The sequence below is a fragment of the Bison bison genome, unplaced genomic scaffold, assembly GCF_000754665.1.
Source record: "Bison bison bison isolate TAMUID 2011002044 unplaced genomic scaffold, Bison_UMD1.0 scf7180017862158, whole genome shotgun sequence".
Classification (NCBI taxonomy): domain Eukaryota; kingdom Metazoa; phylum Chordata; class Mammalia; order Artiodactyla; family Bovidae; genus Bison; species Bison bison.
In genome coordinates this window covers 1252260-1278603 of record NW_011492730.1, presented here as the reverse complement: position 1 = coordinate 1278603, position 26344 = coordinate 1252260, and the positions used below count along the sequence as shown (strand labels likewise).

General features: G+C 41.4%; 1 protein-coding gene across 2 annotated transcripts in view; it reads right to left on the bottom strand.

Moving 5' to 3' along the window:
* The window catches only part of MYOM1 (myomesin 1), a 124172-nt gene that overhangs the window by 22977 nt on the left and 74851 nt on the right, over positions 1-26344 (bottom strand). For both annotated transcript variants that reach the window (XM_010832718.1, XM_010832717.1), the window contains 5 exons: positions 24413-24597; positions 19794-19908; positions 7779-7935; positions 5504-5610; positions 5337-5381 (listed from right to left, as the gene is read on the bottom strand). In XM_010832718.1, the coding sequence (XP_010831020.1) occupies positions 5337-5381; positions 5504-5610; positions 7779-7935; positions 19794-19908; positions 24413-24597 (609 nt within the window). The remainder of the gene's footprint in view (positions 1-5336; positions 5382-5503; positions 5611-7778; positions 7936-19793; positions 19909-24412; positions 24598-26344) is intronic.

The window sequence follows — 26344 nt, the reverse complement described above, 5'->3', positions numbered from 1 at the left end:
CTGAAACTCCAATACTTTGGCCACCTATGCAAAGAGTTGACTCATTGGAAAAGACTCTGATGGCTGGGAGGGATTGGGGGCAGGAGGAGAAGGGGACGACAGAGGATGAGATGGCTGGATGGCATCACTGACTCGATGGACATGAGTTTGAGTGAACTCCGGGAGTTGGTGATGGACAGGGAGGCCTGGCGTGCTGCCATTCATGGGATCGCAAAGAGTCGGTCATGACTGAGCGACTGAACTAAACTGAACTGATAAAATATCTCTGATTTACACCTGTATATCTTAAGCCATTTGAACATGAATGAAATTTTTAAAAAGTTGGCTGACATCTCTCAATATCAGCTTCTGAATTTCTTGTAACTTGAAAATGTTCTCTACAAAGACTTCTCCAGCCAAAAGATCTATATCAGAGGTGATTCCTAGACATGCTTTCTGGAAAAGGATGATTGTTTCTCAAAGTTTTGTAGTCCTTCACTTTTATCAGGGAAAACCACCCTTTGCTTTCTCTCAACTATTCGTAAACACATCTCAAAATTTAAAGATATGTTTAAATTCTTGAACATATCTTAAAATTTTAGCATATGCTATGTTTTAAATTATAAGTAATTATAAGCTTGGTATAAGATTTACCAGATGTACATTAATATTTCTTTATAGCAAAACTATCCTTTTCTTTTTTAATTTTATGTTTTAGTTGATTAACAATGCTGTGGTAATTTCAGGTGTACAGTAAAGTGATTCAGTTATACATATACATGAATCTATTCTTTTTCAAATACTTCTCTCATTTAGGTTGCTACCTAACATTGAGAAGAGTTCCCTGTGCTGTACAGTAGGACCTGTTGGTTATTCACTTTAAATATAGCAGTGTGTACACATCAATCCCAAGCTAACTATCCCTCCACCCTCTCCCCCAACCATGTTTGTTCTCTAAGTCTGTGAGTCTGTTTGTATTTTGTAAACAAGTTTATTGCATCATTTCTCTAAAACTACCCTTTTTAAGCTTCAAGGATGCCTTTCCTTTGCACTATTCCATATTCATATGAACGTCAGTTGTAGAGTCATTCTATGCAGAGCTGGAAGGAGGCTCAGACATCATCTACTGTGGCCAGAGATGGGCTCTGATGTCACACCTCGATTGAGCACAGTCACCTCCTCCTGAAACCCTGTGTTCTTCACCTGCTGACATGGCTATTACCTGCCTCACAGGCCACCCAGAGTGCTTATGGTACCAGAATGCAGGGAGCCACTGCAAATAACCACTGGTGCTCAAGAAAGGTGAGTTCTCTTTATCCCCTGATTTTACTGATGACAAAACTCAGGAAAGCTTAGTAACATAACCAGGTGGCAGAGCTGAGATCAGGGTTATTCCCTCTACTTAGTGATCTCTTGGTCCCGGCCATCCACTCTGAAGAACACTAGTGGTTTTCCAGCAAGAACAGATCAAGAACAGACCCCAGGGTGGTGAGAGCAGGGGTAAGCCTTCTCCCTGCTCCCAGGAGCAGCATGCTCCTGCTTGCTGCAAGTAAGTCTCAAGGGGAGTAGAGAGTAGAGTCTCTTCCAGAGAAGTGTGATCTCATTCCAGGGACTCTCATACACGAGTGATGCAGTTACGAAGAAGCCCAGTGTGTGGGGGTGGGTGGCAGGGACACGCTCTCCCGGAAGCCTCCAGAGCCCTTAATGCTCACTGCCCTGAGTAATACAGACATCATCTGGGGAGCACGGGCTGCCAGGGTTCACTGGGCAGGTGCACACACAGAAACAGTCCATGTCCTGGTTAGTGTCAGACCACCCGGGTACCTGCTGTGTCCTTTGGGTCTAGTTACTCAACCTCTCTGAGCCTCACTTTCTTCATCTCTAAAATTAGATCACCACAGTATTTAATGACCCTTTTAAGGTCACTGAGGAGTTTAAATAACACATTCCATTTAAGCACCCTATGAACAGCATGTAAATAGGTACTCTGTAAGAGTGACTATTAATATTTTGGTGACTATTCCTCCAGTTGTTTAAACAACACCCTATAACCAATTGTAAAATATATTTACACCTAAGAGGACATACCAAATAGATATAATTTGTGTATATGTGCTTGTGCATATCTGCACACGTGGAGCATATATACAAATGTACATATACAAGTGGGACAATAACCAGTGTCTACAAATAAAAAAAATATTATGCAGACTTTGTTTTTTTACATGAAAGTGGATTTTTTTAGAAAGACACACATTCCACAGACAGAATGCAGTTCATCTCAAAAGGCAAGAGGCATGCAGGACATTGCTGATACTGAAATATATCTTCCCTCCCCCACATACCATGAATATATATATGTGTATATTTTATATATATATATACATACACAGATATATATTCAATACACTGTCTTTCTACACTGCAATTTAGTATCATAACTGGCAAGACAGGCTAGGTTATTTTCTATTTTTAGCTTTATATATATTTTTTTTTCCTTCTGCTCAGCCCTAAATTTCCTTAGGCTCTTTTCTCTGGCAGTTAATTTGCTCCAGCAAAATATCTGTTATTTGTAGGCTTAAGGCATATGTTTAATGGTTTTCAAAATATTTTTGAAAACAGCTTAAAATAGAATTTACTGTGTCCTGGAATAAAGGAACACCACACTCTTTTATTACACTCTGAAAGGAATGAGACCATTTAAGACCTTACAAAATCTCAAGATGACTTAATTATGCATCAACATATACAAAGAAGTGGATATAAATTGAGAAATTGGATATGCTGCTTTGACCCTGTCATCACATCTCTGAAGACATTCACATTGTGACCTGCCTGATCCAACAGCAAATGAAAGGAACTGAAGCTGTGATATTTAAATGCTGCTTCAAGGGGCTCACAGAAGCTCCCTTTGGTTGGGAGAGTTATGCTTTCACATCAGAGTTTTTAATGCATCCTTGGGTTTTCTCTGAGCTGACCCAAAACACCACACTTGGTCTCTAATAGAAGGGTCCCTGAGTGTGCTGCTCCCCTCTCTCTTACAGCCAGCAACCAGTGTTGATGCTCATGTAGAATAAAATATCTCAGCATAAATGACAGGGACAGCAGGCAGTTACTACCTGCAAGTCCATATGATCACTGGACAGCAGGGAGCCTGGGCGCCTCCAATTCTATGGTAACACCCTAACTTCTCTCCTCTCCATCCTTTAAGCTAAATGCAAACATTGTTAGGAGCAGCTGTTGCCTAGACACTTGGTCAATGTTTACTGCCTGACTAAATAGATTAGTGGGTGCTGCTCTTTCTGTTTTGCATGATAGACAGTGGGAGCGTTCACAGGCTCCGGCTGTGCTGGGCACCGTGACTCTGTCTTCCATTCCCTCGCCTCACAGCACAGGGAACAGAAAGGGAGGATATATGTATAGTTGGCAGACAACTCTTCTGCAAGTGGGTTTGTCTCGATCACTGCTCTGTTTCAGTATTTATATTTTCCCTGAAGAGTTCAAGGATCAATGCCCTGTTGATTGTCTCTCACAGCACCTCTATATGATGGGGGCTGTTAATGATTATAATAGCCATTCCTGGAAAAGAAACTAAGACCTTGGGGAAGTTGGGGTGAGTTGCTCAGGTTCACAGAGCACAGAACAAAGAGAGTCCAGGTCAACCTCTACTCTTACAATTTAAAAAGAAATAGCTTTTAAGACACCATTCATGGTATTACTTTTCCAGTTTTATGGTTAATAAGCTTACAGAAGAGAAGTGGTTCTCCCCTAGAATTCAGAAGCCTGCGTCCAGCACCCTCACCCCACAGGCACCCCACTGTGCTCTGCCGAATAAAGCTGGTTTTGCAAACATTCTAGCTGAGGCCAGTAGTCACCAGCACCCAGCCACACCATGAAGCACGTCATGTATTCTTTGGGAATGTGAAGAGGTCAGACCACTGGTTTTAGAGCTTTGTTTTTTAATCACAGCTCTGCTGAGAATTTCAGGAAAGCTGGATGTCCTCTCCCTAGAAATGTGCAAACATACAACATACAACGTTTTGCCTACAGTTTGGGGTCAGGTTATGGTTTCCTGGGTCCCTGAAACTCCTGTATTAGTGAAGAAATTTTATCTTAGGGATTAAGGAAGGAAGACAAAATTTCTGAATTAAAAGAATGAGTGATGCTATCACTCTGTTTTTTCAGAGTGTAACTTTTCAGATGCTTCACTGCTTTGGCCAGTGGGTACCAATGTTAAGAGATCCAACCAGGTCAGTGGAACTTTCCAAGTATTGTTTCAGACTTCTTTCTCTTCTCTTGGGTGTCAACTGTGGAAATTAATCTTTTATGTAGGTAGTGCTTCATTGAAGGGTTTGATGATAGTTCAGAGAGATTCTTACTCTGATCAAGGCATCTTTATCTTATTTTCCAGGAATTTAAAATGGAAGGTACTGTCTTTGTTGTCGTTGTTTAGTCGCTAGGTCATATCTGACTCTCTTGCAACCCCATGGGCTGTAGCCCACCAGGCTCCTCTATTCAAAGGATTTCCCAGGCAAGAATACTGGAGTGGGTTGCCATTTCCTTCTCCTGGGGATCTTTGCAACCCAGGGATCAGACCAGGGTTTCCTGCATTGGCAGACAAGCCATCAGAGACACCCATAGGGTACTGTTTTTAGATTGTCTTTATTTAGAGGTATGGTTCTTCTATTAAACACTAACATTAAATTGTTTAGAAAGAGCTGTTTGCCTAAAAGATGTACAAATTACTGTGTCTAGAAGATATATATATGTGTGTATGCTACTGCCGCTAAGTCGCTTCAGTCGTGTTCGACTCTGTGCGACCCCATAGACAGCGGCAGCCTGCTAGGCTGCCCCGTCCCTGGGATTCTCCAGGCAAGAACACTGGAGCGGGTTACCATGTCCTTCTCCAGTGTATGAAAGTGCAAAGTGAAAGTGAAGTCGCTCAGTCGTTTCCAACTCTTAGCAACCCCATGGACTGCAGCCTACCAGGCTTCTCCATCCATGGGATTTTCCAGGCAAGAGTACTGGAGTGGGGTACCATTGCCTTCTCCAATATGTGTGTGTATACATATATGTAATATTCCAAAATATGTAGCAAAAGATGAAGAATGCAGTTACCCAGCTGTTACACCCCCTAACCTGACAGTGCTCTCCCTAGCAGAGCACGGGATGTGCTCTTGTCACTGTTCTTTGTACTTCTGGAGAACAACGGGAAAGCTAAATCAGCACCTTTGGAAAGTGCGTCAGCAGCTACCAGTGTATGTTCCATTACATGTTCTCAAGACAGTGTCCTCTCTTGATCCTGTCAGAGTCGTTTAGTGCCATGGCTGAACTCTGAGTGTATTGTGGACACTTACTTGGGAACTTGTGTTCTTGGCTGAGAGCAAGCAAACGTTTCAATTCTGTAGGGAGAAAATGAGAACAATTACAGCTTGAACTGCTAAAACAGAAGTCACTTAATCCTGGAGAACCACTGAGAAGTCAAAGCAGAAGTTGACTCATGAATGAACTGATTTTGACCTACCTTCCTCATCTATCAAGTAGCTCGACGCTATTCCATCAGTGTCTGTGACATCGCAGGAGTAAATGCCCAAGTCTTCCGTCCCAAGGTCTTTGAAGGTCATTTTCGTCCTTCAGAACAGAATGTTTTATAAGAAGCGAGGCTGTGTAGGGCCTGGGGGCTGTGCCCTGCCCTGTCTCCAGCCATTTGTACATGCTGCTCCCATCATGTGGAGCATGTGCTCCATCTGCCTTGCTGACCTAATGCTCACCCCCTCTTGCTGCTTCTGGGAAGGCTTTCCTGACCTCCTCCCATGGGGTGATGGTGATGGGACAGGGAGATGGTACCGATCTCCCATCCCCAAGCCACGATGCATATCAATGCATATCCCAAGTAAAGAGATTTTCAGCTGATCAACCCTTGCTGGGCAGCCTGAAAATCCTTTCCTTCACAGGGCAGAACCACCCAATGCCCCTGTTATGTCATCCCTGGCACTTCCCATTTTGGAGGTTATTAAATGGCATCGGTATTGCCTACTTCATTGACAATATGCCTGCACTTTGTGTCTTTAGGGACGAGATCTGTTTTGCTCACTGTTGTGACCTCCAGCATCCATACCTTATCTGGCACATAATATGTGCTTAATAAATACTTGTGGAATGAATGTATGGGTCAATGGTCTAGTTCAGTTTGTTTTCTAACTTTTGTGAGTCACATAGCTGGTCAGTGTCTAAGGTCATCTGAACATTTACATGTTTGTCAAGTTAGTCATGGAAGAAATAGTTCCAGTTTGATTGTCTTTCCTTTGACCAAAATTATGTTTTACTTAAAGGATCTTACAGCACAGTGACAGCAGAATGTCTTAATTATATAGAGTATTTCCTTGCTGTTCTCCAACAAAATTACTACTTCTTTCTTTTATTTTGGGATATATTGGATTTTTTTGTAATAGAAATAATACTTAGGAATATTGTGTTTTACCAAATGTAATGTAATCTGGTTGGCAATATAAAGATACAAAGCTTGATAAGTAAGACGAAATTTAAAAAACTCAAAATCTTGAGTTTGAAGGAAGTAGCAGATCATAAAATTAATCCCCTTTACTTCTTCTGTTTTACAGAGAAAGAAACTGGAGGTCCATGGAATTAAAAGCTGCCCCAGGTCACACAGTGGCTCCTGGTAAAGCTGGGCTCCTGGTAAAGCTGTGACTTGAGATCACCTCTCCCATGCTTCTCTCTCCTATGGAGTTTGTTCCAGGGCAGTATTGTGTCTCTCACAAGTGGTGGTGAAAAACCAGAACAGATTATACCTAATCCATTTAATTTGCCAGAACTTGAATCAGCAAGTTCTTCCTTACCCATTTCCCCATAAGGATCCTCACCATTACTTTAAGATTTCAAAATCTCGTAGAATAATGAGAATCATCTTTAACGTTCACTTTAATGCCATCAAAGCTTTTCTTGCATCATGAATGATGCCAACTAAAACCTGTTGCTTGCCATCTGCCTCTACAAAGATGAAGCCACTGGCCACTGCAGTTGCTGACCTTCAACACACCCCGAAAGGAGTTCAGGGCAGAGATCAGGAATGAGGCACTCTACGCTCTGGGAAAAACTGGCAGAACAGGACTTCAGATAGTTGGGTGTTTTTTAGAAGATTTTATGAGCTCAACTTCTAAGTGAAAGAAAGGATGAGATGGTTGTATGGCATCACTGACTCTATGGACACGAGTTTGGGCAAACTCCAAGAGATACTGGAGGACAGAGGAGCCTGGTGTGCTGCAGTTCGTGTGGTCGCAAAGAGTCAGACATGACTTAGTGACTGAACAACAATTTCTTGCACCTTCTCATATCTCGAGAAGCACTAAAGTCATTAACATCTGCTCCTTATGACTAGCAGCAAGCTTCTGCCAAAACATGTGCTTGACTGCTCACTTCCCCCTTCAACAAAATCACATCTGTTCTGACCTCTCTACCTACTTTGTTGGAGCAGTTACTAAGAGCTATCTGAAAGGCTGTCTTGTGGGCTATAGTCCTCATTTTTGCCCCGAATAAAATGTCATTCTCACCATTTTTTCAGTCAACAATAAGATAACATATGAGAAAGCATTTTAAATGGAATAATGTGAAAAGTACTTTATAAGGATTGTTATTTCTTAAGGTTTATACTGGTGATCACTTTTTACACTACCAGATAAAAATATGTGTGATTTCATTCTCTTAATTGAAATGGAGAATAGCTTACTTCACTCTCCTTTCATGAAAAGGAAACACACAGTTACAATTGAAACGGTACGTACTTGTTGCCTTTGCTTTCAACCTCTAATCTCGGAGAGTCCTCCGTGGGCACGTAATCTTTGGACCAGGTGAACTCAGAACTTGGAGCCATCTGATCACATTCAAAGTTCAAGGAAATGATTCCATTGTCATCCACACTTACAACAACTTCTTTGGTTCCTAGAAGATGAAAAACAAGGTGCTGATATTTCCTGGTAAAAGTTAATCAAGTAAGAATTCCTCACCTCTTTACTTTAGCCTTGAAGCAGGGCCTTGAGTCTGTGCAAGTGAAAAGTCCCAGCTGCTCACTGTGACTGACAATCCTGCTACAATTCAACTTTGTGTTGCAACACAGAATTAAGCAAATGTACCATGTTTCTTAGGTACTGTTAACACCATGGACAGGTACTGTTTGGTCAGAGTTGAACAACAACAACAGTTAGGGGACTGTGTTGACCATAACAAGAAGGGCAAGGCAGCCCTGGGAAATGCCTAATGCATGACTTTTGCTTCAATAATACCCATATCTAACTAATCATCAAGAAAGGATAGATAAGAGATAAAGAAACCAAAGGGAAACTGAAGGAGAAAAGGTAGAGATAAGAAGAATTGCCTTTACTCACATGTTCAAGATTTGTAAATCACTTAAGAATAAAAAAAAAAAAACCATGAAAACAAGTTTTGCTGATTAGATAACCATAAATTAATCTAAAGATGCTATTCTAGGTTAGAACAATAGATACCTAGAAATGATTGCTATTGAACAGTATAGAAGCTTAAATGGAAATGAATTTCAAGAAATTCAGATGTTTCAAGATTAGTTTTTGTATTTTAAAAGAAAACAAGTTAATATTTTAACATTTCTGAGGGTTATAATAAATTACATCTGCATACAATACAGCAATTCAGGGACTTCTTGGGTGGTCCAGAGGTTTTAAGAATCCACCTTCCAATGTAGGGGATAGAGGTTCGATACCTGGTCAGGGAACTAAGATACCACAAGTTGTGAGGCCACTAAGCCCGTGCACCACAACAGGAGAAAGCCTGAGCACACCAGAAAAAGAGCCTCTGAGCAACAACGGAGGCCCAGTGCAGCCAGTATGTATATGTGTATGTGTAGCGAGTCAAAGAGCTTGTGTAGCATGTAAAACTTCCATATCTATGCCTAACTCCAATTTAAAGTAAAATGCTCTTCTTTTAATTAATGCTCTTCTTCACTTTAATTGCCACTCATTCTATTACCAGTCTAAACTTGGTTTGTTTCCATACATTAGGAAAAATATTTTATAGTTAATTTCAGAAAGGTACAGCTTCAATTTTTGAAAAGCATAAAAAAGACTTCCAATAAATACTTCGCAAATGATGAAAAGTTTTCTCTTCTCCATTGCATTGTTCAGTTAAACTTGTCAGGAGAAAAACAATTCCAGAACTCCTTCCAAGTTAAGGGCAAAACCAGTGCCCAAAGAGTGACTAGTGACATGAAGGCGTTGGTTCCTAAGCCTGGCGGTTAATTTAAATTGTGTCCTTATTGATAACAGCGTATGCTTCAATTACAAGCCTCCAAAAAGTGACTTAAAACATGGAAAGTTTAGAGAAAACTAATTCTAGGAGATTTTTTAAAATTACTTTTTAAAAAACAAAGGGTTATTTTCACATTTAGCTATATAGATAAACAGAAATAAGGATCTTTTAAAAGATCTGATTGCTCCTTAAGTGAAATGTCCCCCATGTGTTAATTTTAAGGGCTGTGTCTACTCCATTGGAAGTCGCAGATCATGTTTTATTTCTATTCCCAGTAACACAGGACTAATTCTTACAATTCATTGCTGTATAACAAGAAATGAAAAAGTGCTCTTATCAAAACTTAAGAAAGGACTAAGACCTAAGAATTCTGAGGTTTAAATAATATAGTACACAGCATGACTGAATCACAGAGAGTGTAAATGGAAAATTTTTTTGAATATCTGAATCGTTTTAAAGAGGAAAGGAGACATAATAGAGGCTGATTGGACCTTTTTTTGTGATTTACATGATATCTATTTTGGAGGCATGACAGATTATTCATATTAATCATTCATTGTTTTACTTGTAATCTCTTTTAAAAGGAAGTGAATCGTCCATATGCCTGCTGTTTATTATGTTGGAGATATGACTTAAGTTTACACAGAAAAAAGATATTGCTTAGGTTAAGAATCTTGACTTTTTATTAAAGAGAAAGATGTGACTTTTTGGCAAAGAGGTCATAAAATGGAAGGAATATGAACAATATAATTAGTTTGACTTTTCCCTCAAGTCCATGGATAAGCTTTGCACTATAACTCTTGACTCAATCCAGAATTTTACCCAGGACCAAGAAGTAATGCAGACAAGCTTCTCAGAGCCAGTGCTATTGTGACAAAGTCCACGCACTGGCCTTCCTGGATACTCGCTGGAGAATTCCACAGACCGTCACTTGGAACCTGTACTTCACTTGAGATGATTCTAACAAGCCTAGTTGGTTGGTTTCTCTCAATAGATTAAATCCGAACAAGAGAAGGAAGTAAGAAACTACCATCAGGAGAACAACAGCAGGAGAGGAAGCAGAAAACTAAAAAGCTGGCGCAAAGACATTACTTAGTAGAAGGACAAACAGCTCCTCACCCTGTAAGACATACTGTATTATAACACTGGGCAATAAATAAGGCTGATCCTTGTGGCTCCAAGTTACACAGAAAAAGGTAAATAAGTATATTGTATCCAAGAAGTGTATGAAACGTGTGTACTGAAATGTGGCATCTATTTTATGAGAATTTTAATCTAAGAGTCTTGATACAAAATTTTACATAGTTGATGGTCTAGCAATAAATTCTCAGGTAAATGAAACAACTGGCTATTTAAAACAATACTTTTTTCAGATTTCTGAATGGCCAGATTTGGTCCCAAGTCCATGTAACTTGAAGAATAGAAAAACTCTGCTTGGTTGATGTCTCAATTACCTCAGTTATTGAGTATAGAGATGTCTCATTGAACTATTCCAGAAAATTAATTTTTGTAAAGTACTTGGACATCTTTTGTGACAATATGAGATAAAACAAAGATTTTTTAAGTCCCAGGCAGTATGTGTGTTTCCACTTTAAGAGTTTTATATCATTAGGTTGTAGTTGGGTTTTAATGTAAGAAATTTAGTAATTTATGCTTTTAGAAAACAATGTGGGTTTTTTTTAAGTCTTAGATCAAAATTTATGATTTGAAATTAAGTAATTGACTGGAGGGGCAAAGTAAAAAGTAGGGATTAGATGTAATGTCGATGAGTAGCTAAGAGAGTTTTACTCATTTATGAAGCTTTTTTTGATTAATCATATCAAATCAGGACATGGTAGGGACTTCCTGGTGGTCCAGTAGATATTGGACCATTGCACTGCATCTGCCTTGCAATGCAGGGAACGAGGGTTTGATCTGTGGTCGGGGAACTAAGATCCTTAGGAGCAGGGCAACTAAGCTCGTGTACTGCAACTGCTGAGCCTGAGCACCACAGCTAGAGACTCTGCACCACAGCAAGATCTCCTGAGCCACAGCTAAGACTCGACATGGCCAAAAAAAATCAGGACATGGCGGACAGTATCTGTAGGGGGTAAAAGAGAGGCATGAACATTTCCTCAATTTATGTTCTTATAACTGTGGCTATAATGGGTGCTATTGGTTGATTTATTAAAATAAAGGGGAAAATAAAAAATAAAACTCTCTTCCATACTTCTATTTTAAAAATCAACGCTCATTAAGATGAGTGTTTGGTTAATTTTCACCTTTCAAAAAGTTGCATGTTTATCAAGAGCAGGGTTAAATGGTAATAGGGCAGGGGTTTTGTCTTCCATATTTCCTGTACATCTTTACATGTGCCAGGGGCTGGACTCTTAAGGGATTTAAAAGAGAAATGTCAGCTTAGAATTGCAGTGTTCAATTTTATTGGAACTGGTTTTAATAAAGCTTAAGCATAACACCAATATTTTGATAAACAGACAAGATGAAATAAAAATACCAACAAAGAAAATATTCTACTCACAGTCGGTCTCTTACTTATGCTTAGAATTCAAAGCTTGGTCTCCTCCCTGACAAACAATGATGCTGTCAACTGGCTGAAAGTATTGTTCTGAATGTGATCATAATCTCAAACTTTCAAAAAGTCAGATTAACTGAAAATAATTCAAGTACTAGTTTTCTAGGCATATTTCTTTGCCCCACAACAATTCTCATTAGAAAATGTTTAACTGAAATAACTTACAAAGAAAGAATATGGTTTCAACAGTATCACTGTGTAAATATAAAACAACTTTATCTTAAAATGATTAAAGCAGCAAATTACAGCTTTTTCCCTATTTGTCACATGAATTACAATGTTAATGCTCTCATACTCTTTCAATATAGCTTTTTAAATTCAAAGGCTTCTTTTACTGTTCAGCTTTAATTAATTTGTTAACATAGTTTTTTGAATGCTGCGGCTGCTGCTAAGTCACTTCAGTCGTGTCCGACTCTGCGACCCCACAGATAGCAGCCCAACCAGGATCCCCCATCCCTGGGATTCTCCAGGCAAGAACACTGGAGTGGGTTGCCATTTCCTTCTCCAATGCATGAACGTGAAGAGTGAAAGTGAAGTCACTCAGTCGTGTCCGATGTGTTTTTAAATACTAACTTAGCAGACCAAGTGTTTTACAATAATACCTATAATGGAAAATGAAAGTGAATTTGGCATTTGGAAAAAAAAAGTGGCCTCTTCCTGCATTCTGGGTTTAAAAAAAGAGGAAAAAAAAGGATTTTGGAAAACAAAGAAATTACTTGTGACAACAAAGAATAAAGGTGAAGAGTTTAAAAGAAAAAGACATCCTTTGGAAAATTTAAAGAAGACAAAACAAAAATGAGCTCAGAGTTTCTTGTGTCTAAACAGGTAGGACATATCAGATTGTAGATTATCTTTGTGTGGTAAAGAAAGTAATCACATTAATCTGGAAAAACCATTTTTTCCAACACATTAAAATCTTAGAGGAATTAACAATGGCTTGATACATCCTGGACAAAAAATGCTAATGAGATTTTACAAAAGATACATGATACTGAAATGGATGATTCTTTCTATAAATACTCTAGGAAAACCAAGAGCAGGATAATGACAGCGTTTCTGAGAGGCCCCAGGCTGGTCCACAGCTACACCTATGGTGGTAAACCTGGCTCAGTGTCAGAATGAAAGAGATGCAGCTACAACATCCTCAAATTTTCTTTTTAGAATGTCCCACGGCCTGAGTTTTTGCAAGCCCTGAGCTGCTGTCAATCCATGGTTGAACTCATACATGACTAAAGGGCCACATTCACTAAAGTTGACTAAAACATGATCAAAATGGTCCTGATATTTAACGGGCAGGCAGCAAGTTAGATGTTTTGCTGTTAAAGTAAAGGAATTTCTATGGATGTTCTCATCTGAATGAAAGGCCATCTCACTTGCCCACAGAGCTGAGCCAGAAAAGTGGACCAGAATTTGTCAGGACTTAGATTTTTCTCAAAAACAACCTTCAAATCTAATAATAAACATGAAGAATTCAGTTAAGAGCAGAGAAGATTTGGCTACAGAAAATGAAAGAGATGATTCTAGTCTGAAAAGGATTTAAGAAGGGTTGTCTCTAGTCAGCTGCCCCAACCCTAAACACATTCTTAACATGGACACGAGGGGATACTGGGTTGCATGGGATGGCATTTTAGTTTTTGGCCGCATCTCGTAATATGCAGAACTTCCCTGGTCAGGGATCAAACCCTACCCCCATGTAGTAGAAATTCAGAGTCTTAATCACTAGACCAGAGAAGTCACTGGAGTGGCATTTAATGGTCCCTCCAGACTTGCCACTCCCCCCAGTAAGTGAATAGGTTAAGGGAGGTCCAGGACTAAAGTGAACTTTTTGGAAATGAACTTTATCCCACTTTTCTCTCCTCTCCAAATAGTAATCTTTTTTAAAAAAAAAGATAAAATTTAAAAGTGGGAATTCATCTTTCCAAACATTTAATAATTTGATATGAGAATTTTCTCATGTAATTTAGTCTTTAACATCTGCATTATGGGTCACTTTGATAAGCTTTTATTCTTTGTCCTTCTCCACTGGTGTGCATGAGTACATGTGTGTCTGTGTGTGTACGTGTGTGTGTGCCTGTGTGTGTGTGTGCCTGTGTGTGTGCATGGGTGGTGTTTAAAAACCTGGAGAGTGGGACAGAACGGAAGCGTTAAAGTGAATGAATTCAATCAGCTGCATGCATTAATAATACTGAGCTCCCCTATGTGGACCGCTTGCTGACCCACCACCTTAGTGCCACATCAGGATCTCCACTGAACCTCTCCCAGTTCACTCTTCATAACTGCACATTCATTATGAGATACTAGGGTTGGGATTACAAGCTGTGGCTACAAAACAGAGTCACACTCATTTGCCAAAGCATGGTAGCCATCCATTATTTTTTTCATCTATACACCAAGTACTAGGCTCTTGACATACACAGAGAAAACACAATTCCTATTTTGAAGGAGCCCACAGCCTAATGCTTATAAGTCTATTTAACTTATATGCAGAGTACATCATGTGAAATGCTGGGCTGGAGGAAGCACAAGCTGGAATCAAGATTGCTGGGAGAAATATCAATTACCTCAAATACACAGATGACACCACCCTTATGGCAGAAAGCAAAGAAGAACTAAAGAGCCTCTTGATGAAAGTTAAAGAGGAGAGTGAAGAAGTTGGCTTAAAATTCAATATTCAAAAAATGAGATCATGGCATCCAGTCCCATCACTTCATGGCAAACAGATGGGGAAACAACGGAAACAATGACAGACTTTATTTTGGAGGGCTCCAAAATCACTGCAGATGGGACTGCAGCCATGAAATTAAAAGACATTTGCTTCTTGGAAGAAAGGCTATGACCAACCTAGACAGAATATTAAAAAGCAGGGATATTATTCTGCTAACAAAGGTCCGTCCAGTCAAAGCTATGATTTCTCCAGTAGTCATGTACGGATGTGAGAGTTGGACTATAAAGAAAGCTGAGCACCAAAGAACTGATGCTTTTGAACTGTGGTGTTAGAGAAGACTCTTGAGAGTTCCTTGGATATCAAGGAGATCCAACCAGTCTATCTTAAAGTAAATTAGTCCTGAATGTTCATTGGAAGGACTGATGCTGATGCTCCAATACTTTGGCCACCTGATGTGAAGAACTGACTCGTTGGAAAAGACCCTGATGCTGGGAAAGATTGAAGGCAGGAGGAGAAGGGGATGACAGAGGAAGAGATGGTAGGATGGACATGAATTTGAGCAAGTTCCGGGAGTTGGCGATGGACAGGGAAGCCTGGCGTGCTGCAGTCCATGGGTTCACAAAGAGCTGGACATGACTGAGTGACTGAACTGAACTGAACAGTCTAATGCACAATTCACAAGCCTGGTTTCATACTTGAATTACCCAAGGAGCTAAACAAACAAACAAAAACAAACCTATGCCCAGGCTCAGTCCAGCAGACTCTGTTTTAACTGGCCTGGACAATAGTCTAAAATAGAGTCAGTATTTTCAAAAAGTTCCTGGCCTGATTTTAATGTAATGTACTGTCAAGGTTGAAAATTACCTTCCTAATGGATGAAAGAGAACAGACAGTGAGCAAATGTAAGTGAAGTTTTCTTGAGCTAATCTTGAAGAGTCAGCCTGACTTCCTGCTTTAGAATCCTTCAAAACTCCACCTCAAGGCCACTGAGCATCCTCAGCCCTACCAGGTCCTTGACCTCATGGACTGTAGCCTACCAGGCTCCTCAGTCCATGGAATTTTTCAGGCAAGAGTACTGGAGTGGGTTGCCATTTCCTTCTCCAGGGGATCTTTCCAACCCAGGGATTGAACCCAGGTATCCCACATTGTGGGCAGATGCTTTACCGTCTGAGTCACAAGAGAAGCCCTACCAGGTTCTACGACCAGTCAATTTTCAGAAACTGGGATTGGTCAGTAGGTTGTCAAACCAATCCCTGCTCATTATTCCTTCTGGAGCTTCAGTCTTCTAGCCTGCCTTGCTCCTGGTGAGAAGTCCTGACTTCCAGTAACTCAGTTCCTGCTGGGGACTCTGCCTGTGTCTGGGTTCTCCTGCCTCTCACCTCAGTTCCCCTGCCTACTGCAGGATTTCTGATAAGAACACAGGCAGCCGGTTCCACCCTCCGGATCACCTGCCACACTTTGGCAGGTCTCTCTCTTGTCTTCTGTCTGATCTAGCTCACCTTACCTCCACCTACAGCCCAGGCCTGACACAATCCACACAGATACTGTTTGAAAAAAGATCAAGTATCAAGACTAGAAGTGCGTCATATGTACCAACAAATCTACTCTAAATATTTCCAGCTCATTCTTCTTATAGGCTCGTTCAGCTACCAGATTTCTCCGGGAAGGGCGGCACACTTTTGATCCTCATTACCAGCATGACCAGACAGCGGGACAGTGGCTGAGTTACATCTGCTGGCGCTTTCATCAACTTCAAAAGGAGACCAGTGACCCTACCAACCCCAGTGGATTAGGTTAACTTTTACCTGGAATTCAAATTACATTCAAGGTATCTTGTTAGATGCATTTGAGGTTTGCTGTTACATGATAAGTTTTATTTTCTGTCTGAAATATTAATAACGTGTTCCAAAAAGAGTTGTTCTTCTGAAACAGCAATCCAAGTCTCACATTCCAAGCCCTGAAACTGATAAGCGACCCTCATCCCCCATCCCAAGCCCCAAATATTTTAGCATAAAATAAATACCTGGTTAAAAATAAAATTTGGTATTTAATAAAGTTAGTAAACACAGACAACCATAGGCTATATAAAATTTTTTTTTTTTTTGTCGATCTTGTGTGCTTTTATTTATTCGGGGTTTTGTTGGAGTATAATTGCTTTACAATATTGTGTTAGTGGGAAGCTACTATCTGGCACAGGGAGCTCTTGGTGCTCTGTGATGACCTAGATGGGTAGGGTGGAGTGATATGGGAGGGAGGTCCAAGATCAAGGGGGTATATATGTATACATGTAGCTGATTTACTTCTTTGTATAGCAGAAACTAACACATCACTGTAAAGCAATTATACTCTACTAAAAAATGCATTTAAGTTTTTACAGGGATTTATGAAACCTTAACACCTTGTTTGTAGCCTGTTTAACTATGGGCAATATTTTGTGACCCTCTATCTAAGGTTCCGTCACGTGCTATAAACTGTTTTCCTCTAGGCTGCAAGCTCAGTAGGCAGTGACAAGTCATTTTATTCTACTCACGTGGTGCCCACACAGCACCTGGCATGAAGCAGGTATGCAGAAAGCATATGAATGTGCCTGAACATTCATGCAGGAATGAATGTGCCCACTGCCTGTGAAACAAGGACCAGTGTCTCCTGGGTTCTGGGCTCCTGCATGGCGATGCTTCAGACTTCCCTGGTGGCTCAGTTGCTATAGAATCTGCCTGCAATGCAGGAGACCCAGGTTCGATCCCTGGGTTGGGAAGATCCCCTGAAGAAGGAAATGGCAATCCACTCCAGTATTCTTTCCTGGGAAATCCCACGGACAGAGCTGCCTGGTGGGCTATGGTCCGTGGAGTTGCAAGAGTCGGACACGACTTAGCAACTAAACCACCACCGTGGAGATGCTTCAGGTCAGCATCTTGACTTGGTATCTCCCAGGAATCTTTCCTAGGTTGGAGCCGGTGGTTCGTGAGCAAGTTAATCTGGTGCTGTTTAGTCTGCAACTGTTGTTTGTAATTATATTCTGGGAATGAAATGGCCACAAAACAACTTTGGGGGCCTTATTCCACACCAGTGAAACAACACTTTCCCCTAGGAGCCCACCAGCAGACCCCTTTTTGAAGGCAAAGTTTCCATCCTGGTGGCTTTGCCAATGTCCTGCCTGGCTACCTGCCATCCTGAGAGTTATTGATGAGAAAACAAGAAATCAATTTAAGCTTTTTTTCAGTCAATCCACTGCTTAACAGGTGCTTTTACTCATCAATGACTAGATTAAGAGCTTATTTGTATAGTAACCTAAATGTTCTTACACGAGTAGCCTTGCAGTTGGGCCCTTCGGCACGTCCACTCAGCACCTTGTATTTCTACACACTTGGTACCTGCCGGGTGTGATTTCTATAGAGATCTGTGTCCTCATGTCTTTGTGTGTTACCTTTTATCCGACACATGCGTTCCCAGCATTTTTCTGCTTTCTCATGACATTTTGCAAAGAGTACTTATATGAGGTATGGCACTCTCTCCCGACACACCTACTACACTTTGGTACAAGAAGGTCACTTCTGTCACACCCAGCTCTAGAGGGAAGTTACAAGAGTAGCTGAAAGTAGTTTATGAAGTAATAGGTTGAAAGGGGCAGGTACTTTCTCAAAGGGTGCATTTGACATTCTCTTTAAGCATCATGAAGTGAGAGCAGAATTTGCTATATTTACATTCTTTTCTTATCATAAAAACAAATATCACATTATATATCTGCTCTTTATTTCAATCTAGAAATAGGAAAGAGTTGAAGTGAGGGTGTTTGACTAGAATGAATATAAACTTAAAATAGGTGATTAATACTTTTTTTAATCCTCTCTCATTTCCAGTGCTTTCTTTCATGCAACTTTAATGAACTGACATATATAACTTTGAAAAGTGATAGAGACTAAATGACAAAATAAGTATTATATAATGATCTGGAGCTATTTGCCCAGTGAACACTGTAAACTTTGTTCTCGTAACAAAGGGAAAGACTGTCTTTCCTAGTCCAATCACGGCATCTGGAAACTGGGCCGTGAGGGCTGCCTCAGCTCTATAGATCATTCAGTCAGGACTGCTGTTAGCTTAACCCAGGGGTCAGCAAACTATGACTCGTGGGCTATATCTGGACCATTGCCTCTTTCTGTATGGCCTGAAAGCTAAGAATGGTTTTTACATTTTTAAATAGTTTTTTAAAAATCCAGAGAAGATTAATAGTTCAAGATGTGAAAATTAGTTACAATTCAAATTTCATAATGCATATAATTTATCATATTATATAATACATCTATCATGCACAATAAAGTTTTACTGATACAAAGCCACACTCATTTATGTATTGTCTGCAGCTGCTTTTGTGCCACAGCAGAGTTGAGGATAGTGACAGGCACCATATAACCATAGAGTTGAAAATATTTACTATCTGGCCCTTCACAGAGAAAATCTGCTAATTCCTGGTTTAACTTAGTAGCTACAATGATATAAACCCTACTTTTGTTTAAGGATCATGTTTGCTCCATGAGCTGTTCCAGCTTCTTCTGTGGTAGAAAAATATTCTTGTGGGAGTTAATGGACACTGTATAATAGAAATAATGTCCCAGGAATGTATACTTTAAACAGTTGGTCCAGAAAGCATAATTTGATCAAGAATTTCCGTGTTTTTAAGTATGAACCAAAGTAGTCCTAAAAGTGAAGTGAAAGTGTTAGTCGCTCAGTCGTGTCCAATTCTTTGCAACCCCATGGACTGTAGCCTGCCAGGGCTCTCTGCCCATGGAATTATCCAGGCAAGAATACTGGAGTGAGTAGCCATTCCCTTCTCCAGGGAATCTTCCAGACCCAGGGATCAAACCTGAGTCTCCCACATTGCAACCACTTCAAACCTGGCTCACCCCTGCCCTGAGGTCCTGTAATGGGGTAGATGATTGTCACGCCCGATGGTCATACTTGGGATTCCCTTGTGGCTCAGCTGGTAAAGGATCCACTGCAATGTGGGAGACCAGGGTTTGATCCCTGGGTTGGGAAGATCCCCTGGAGAAGGGAAAGGCTACCCACTCCAGTGTTCTGGCCCAGAGAATTCCATGGACTGTATAGTCCATGGGGTTGCCAAGCTGGACATGACTGACTTTCACTTTTCACTGTCATACTTATCAGTTGTTTGGATAGCATGCAGTGATGATTTTGAAAATGAGGAAAAACATAGAAGTAAGGCTGAACGTTACTTTGGTATCTTACACAGATGAGATAAACTTTAACGAAAAAGTAAAAGCCTACCTGGACGGGTTTCAGCTACAACAGGGCCAGCAAGGTCAGACGGCTTCCCGACACCCGCCTGGTTTATGGCTCGAACTCGGAACACGTAGCTCTCACCCTCCTTGAGGCCTTGCACCTGGAAGAAGCAGATATAGAAGTGATGGTCACTCTGTGTCATTTGAACAGAAGTGCTCTTCCCCTGTGGAGGTGATTCAGTTATACAGCACAGGATTTGGGTTCTAAACTTCATCCTGTCAGAGACTCAGTGTATGTCTTCAGCTAAGACTTTCTTCTTTCCCGACCATGTGCAAGTAGACATTTCCAAGATCCCTTGAAACTCAGATGTTCTTTCTTTTTTAGATAATTTAACAGCCACCAGCATCAGAAATAGGAGACTGATACCCGTATGTTTTACAGGAGTTTACCACCTTATTCTTTGGTGAAATGACAAAGTGCTCACAAGAGCATATGAGCTGCCCTCTTTTCCTGGTCCTTTTGGAACATTCCAGAGAAATTTCAGATAAAAGTTCTGGCAGGAGAGGGGAATTACAAGCATGGATCTTAGATCATGTATCACTTTCCATTTGTCTAAAAACATGTTAAAGCATTAGAACAAAAACAAATAATATAGCTATTTCTCACTAAACAGACAAGCAACTAACATGGCTGCAAATTTCGGTAATTTGTGAAGAGTCAATGTATTCAAATTTCAGGTCCACACACTGTTATGCATCAGGAAGACGTTTGCTGAGGACCTATATTATAAGTGAACCACTGAGCTAGATTTACAAGAGCGTGAGGAAAGTAAAAAATAAATATTTATAATATGCTTTTATACGACAGTCCCACTTCATAATTTTCTGTGACTTTCTTTGGGTTCAGCACAGTCTCATAAATAAAAAATAGTATAAACATTATCGATATTTTACAAAAATTATCTTTTTTAAAACAGTTGACTTTTAAAACCTATATCGTACTTTAAGAAGGAATTTGTTATACACACAGGACACAGTTTTTCCCATAGTGTTGTGATGGAGATTAACACCCACAATGGGATTTAAATCACACAAAGCTAGAATATATTTACTCAGCTAAGCAAAGGGTTTGTGACCATGCATTTAGGTGAGCTATGTATTAAATTGTTGGGTTTTTAATCTAATGATTTAATTGTGTTGTGTTTGTGATAACAGAATGCTACAGTTATGATAACAGAATGTTACTGTTACGATAGCTTTTACTGGAGCTAACGGATTTTTGAAATGATTTTAATCTGTAAATGAACTTGAATTTAGGCACAAGCTAAATGCATAAAGTTTTATGTATTTAAAGTCCATATTTAGAGATAATGCCAGGCAACTGTGGATCTACAAAAAGGAACAGAAACACTTCCTTGTTGTTTAAAAATAGACCAGTTGCCAGGTGCCTGCCACATCTGCACCTGCCGCTCGGGTAGTATGTGACCGTGAGTTAGATTTCGGCAACACGGCACGGGAAGGGAATCCACACATCCCGTGTCTAGTCACTGGGGTGGCAGGCACACCCCTGCACTCTTCCATGACTGCAGGGCAATGACTGCTGGGCTCAAAGCACTAGAGATGTGCCACATGCGCACACATCACATCTATTTTTTCCTTTTCTTGGATTTGTTTTCCTCCTTAAAATTTCCAAAAGAACCGCATTCCCTTGTCTTCTTCATCCTTGTTCCCTTCTAATTATTCATTCTCTTCTCGCCACACTGTAGCAGCAGATTGTAATTACCAATAAAAAAAGGAAGTGTGAGCTCAGCTGGTTAAATTTTTTGATGTAAAGCAATGCACCTTTAACTCCTTCTAGGAACCCCTAGACATTCCGTGCTCACATGAACAGGGATGCTTCTGGAAGATACCAGCTAACCCACTAGGTTCTGTGCAATGGTGCTAAAATCTCCTATTCCTGGAGTTAACATATCTCCTTTCCTCACTTAAACTTGATAAAGTTTTTTAACGTGTACATTTTTTTCTCCATTTCAGGCTTGAAACTTTTCTGAATATGAACCACCTGGAAGAGGGACTCCACATCATCGTGGGTGGGGGATTACAGGAACCTCAACTTTTCTTATGTCTTTACCATTTGAATTTATCATCATTAGCATCCATCCATTTTATAACCATAAGTGAAGTGAAGCTGCTCAGTCGTGTCCGACTTTTTGCAACCCCATGGACTGTAGCCTACCAGGCTCCTCTGTCCATGGGATTTTCCAGGCAATAGTACTGGAGTGGATTGCCATTTCCTTCTCCAGAATTTTTATAACCATAAAAGTCAATATTCTATTTTCACTTTAAAAATTGAGGCCAAACTCTAGGGTCATTTCCTTACAGAGAGTCCACCTTCTGCTTTGTGAGGGGCACTCAACCTCAGTCTCTCTCTTCCCCCTAAATTTGCCTTTCTTCTGTTTCTTGTCTTTTTTTTTTAATGAGTAACATTAACCAGTTTTTGATCTGCTTAAACTCTCTTATTTCCACTTCCTGTCCATTATTTTCTAGGCTCCTGGCCCCCTTTGCTTGACTTCTCACCCTTGTTTGGATCCTGTCTGTGGGACTCTCAGGACCCCTGTGCTGTGGCTGATGGAGGATTTGGAGGTCACGGGAGCTGTAAGCACACACCACCACCATCTAGGATGTGTCTGACCTGTTTTTCACTGGCTTTTGGGGTACGTTTGCATCCAGAGGCCTCCTGATTCTCTGGAGCCAAACCGCATCCTAGCTCCAGAACTTCCTTGACCTTTTCTCCGCCCCAGGAAACGTGACCTTCCTTATCCCTCATGGTTTTGTAAGGGGCTGGCAAGCTTACTGCATGTGCTAAGCTGAGTTAATGGCACACTGGATGTAACAGTAAAGGGTCATCTCTCCTGGAGAGTATATTTATATTTCTATGAGGACTATCAATGCCTTAACCCCAGAGCACTCTCTGTGACACATGGTGTTGATTCTACTGGCAGGTTGACAAGAGAAGTCTCTTAAAGTAGGTATACTCTGAGAATCCTCCAAGGCCTACCTCTGGGCAGGGGCCTATTCCACCAGCAGATAAGGCTGCACACTGAATGCCCAGGCAGCATTCTATCCAACTGTGATCATACAGCCACACTTCATTCTGAGTAACAGGGATCGGAGTCACATTCCCTACAGTTTCCGAGGCTCTGCTGTGGACTTGGGGTGTCCATATGCCATGACTGACAACAGGGGAAAACATGTTTTTGAGGTTTCCATTTGGTACTAGTGAGAGGGTCAGTGGCTATAGCAGAACCGTCTCTGGTAGATGGGAGTTAGAAACTGGTTTGGTTAGAACACTCTAGAGGAAACTGGAAGGCAGTGACATGGATAAGGGTGAAGTCAAGGTCAAGAGTTGAGTCATTCTTCTGGCCCCTGAGAGCTCACCTGAGCACAGGTGTGAGAGGGCAGGTGAGGTGAGGCCATGCATGACTCAAGGGATTGGAGTTTAAGGCTCACAGGTGTGCTATGAATGTTGCTAAGTCACTTCAGTCGTGTCCGACTGTGTGCGACCCCATAGGTGGCAGCCCACCAGGCTTCTCTGTCCCTGGGATTCTCCAGGCAAGAACACTGGAGTTGGGTGGCCATTTCCTTCTCCAATGCATGAAAGTGAAAAGTGAAAGTGAAGTCCCTCAGTCGTGTCCGACCCTCAGCGACCCCATGAACTGCAGCCTTCCAGGCTCCTCCATCCATGGGATTTTCCAGGCAAGAGTACTGGAGTGGGGTGCCATTGCCTTCTCTGTCACAGGTGTGAACTCTATGAAAATAACACCCTCAAATCAAAAACACCCTCAAAAGTATGTGAAGTAGGAATGAGAATGTCACCTTTTGGGGATGGTAAGTAATAACATCTTAAGACTGGAAATAATGAAGATATGAGGTGGGTAAGTGGAGATGAAGAGGAAAACAAGAGAGAGGAGAAGTAATTTCTAAAGCCAGGCAAAGAGATTCAGGTCAAATTATAACCAAATTGTTTTAAGCATCAGAAACGTCCCTAAACCCTGCTGCTGCTGCTGCTGCTAAGTCGCTTCAGTCGTGTCTGACTCTGTGCGACCGCATAGACAGTAGCCCACCAGGCTTCCCCATCCCTGGGATTCTCCAGGCAAGAACACTGGAGTGGGTTGCCTTTCCTTTTTCAATGCATGAAAGTGAAAAGTGAAAGTGAAGCTGCTCAGTCGTGTCCGACTTTTTGCAACCCCATGGACTGTAGCCTACCAGGCTCCTCTGTCCATGGGATTTTCCAGGCAATAGTACTGGAGTGGGTTGCCATTTCCTTTTTCAATGCATGAATGTGAAAAGTGAAAGTGAAGTCGCTCAGTCATGTCTGACTCTAGCGACCCCATCGACTGCAGCCTACCAGGATCCTCTATCCATGGGATTTTCCAGGCAAGAGTACTGGAGTGGGGTGCCATTGCCTTCTCCGCCCCAAACCCTACCCACTGCCAAATGGAAGCCTACCAGGAGCCCAACACATGACATCAACCAACACTGAGATGCTCTCTTTTATCTCCTTGACTTTAAAATTACCCTGTTAGAAGACCCCTTTTTCTTAAAAAAAAAAAAAAAAAGAGAGAGAGAGAGGGAAACTTTCTCAAACTGTCAGCATCCTCTGACCTTCAGGTATGTGTGTTTCAGAGCCGCCTGATTGAGTCCTCGCCACCGGTCCTCTCTGGCACTGGCCTCCTTTATGTCCACAAAGTAGCCAGTGACTGGAGTCCGTCCTGAGTGGATGGGAGGCTTCCACTGCAGAACCAGGGAGGTTTTCCTGACTTGACTGTACTTGAGACTGTGCGGTGGTCCTGAAGAGTGAAAGACAGAGAGACCCATGTGTAAAAATCATAATGGAGATAAAAAAACTCCAGTGTGTGTGAACCTAGCGCCACACTCACGGTCTTAAACTGAAACTTCTCTTGTAAAACCTACTATTCCTATGGAAACAGGTATCTTGCGGTCATTTTGTACCAAGTTTTCTTAATGGCTCTGCATCAGCCTATTAGGACCCTTTATGGGCAGCAAGTGTGAGGCCAGTTCGAGGTGCCCTCCAGCGGCCGGATGAAGCGTTGCCCTCCAGCTGTCCTCAAGCCTGTGTTCCTCACCTTTTACCGGGACAGTTTAATTTGGTTGCAGATTCAGTTTCTGATTATTTTTGGCTGACAACCTGAAAATGCACCCCAATATCAATTACAATGAAGCAAGCAACTCTATCTGATGGCTTGTGAATATAGAAAAAGAAATACATGGGACATCCCTCGTGGTCCATTGGTTACGAATCAACCTGCTAATGCAGGGGACACAGGTTTGATTCCTGGTCCCAGAAGATCCCACGTGCCTCAGGACAACTAAGCCTGTGCATCACAACTACAGAGTCTGTGCTCGAGGACCTGGGAGCTGCAGCTGCTGAAGCCTGCACACCCCAGCCTGTACTCCACAAGAGAAGCCACCACAGTGAGAAGCCCACACACCACAACTAGAGACAGCCCTTACACACAGCAGTGAAGACCCAACACAGCCAAAAATAATAAATAAATCGTTTTTTCAAAAAGAAAAACAAATATATTGCACAATAGCTCCCCACTGGAAGGATACCCATAAAGCATATATTTCATATAGGGGTAAAAACAAACTACGCTTGTGGTTACAAAGAACTTTCACCAAAACAAATACATTCAATCCCATGGGTCCTGAATCTGTGTTAAACCTTACTAGGCACTTCACATCCTTTCATCTCATCCATTCCTAAGACAACTAACAAAGCTCGGGGAAGCCAAGGAACTTGATCAACCTGTTCTGGAAGGAAATCAAACATCCCCTGTGTGTGTTCTTTGCACTCTTGGGAGAGTCCCAGCTACTCAGTGATTACCTGAGTCTTCGCATGACTGTCAGCTGCTATGCAGGTGATACAGTTATTTGTTTTCCTTTTTTTTTTTTTTTTAAATAACAAGTGATTTCTAACCAACCAATCAAAATCACCTGAACTGACTCATGGTGGCTTGAGAGCCAACAACAAGTGCGAACGCCATCGTGCTATCCCTTGGGGTTTTGTTAGGGATTGCTCAATGTTGCCTGGGCCCTTGACCCAGTGGCTTAACAGTCACAATGAGTCATCCTTGTCTCCTGATGATGCCTGGTGTGGAAACAGGTTTGAACAATAACACCAGTACCTTACCCTGGCACGGCACGTTCTGTTATGCAGATAGCTTCCATGACCATTGTCCTGTGTCATCCTCAGGAGCCAGGGAGCCATCCTAACAGTAGCCCAAGCCCTGTTTTCCAGGCGAGGATCACTGCGCTGCTGCTTCCTAACCCCCACGTCTAAGAATTAGCAGACCCAGCTCTCAAACCTAACTGCCACTTGGTGCCTTTGTGACCCCCTGATTATCATTTAACCTGAATCTGTTTCTTCATCTGTAAAACAAAGGGATAACAAAACGTCCTAAATGCTCTCATCTGTCATCAGGCTTTCTTGATTCATGATTTGCCCAACACTTCTCAGTAAGTCAAGGGTGGATCTGGGAATAGACAGGTCTTGGGGATGGAGAACTGCCC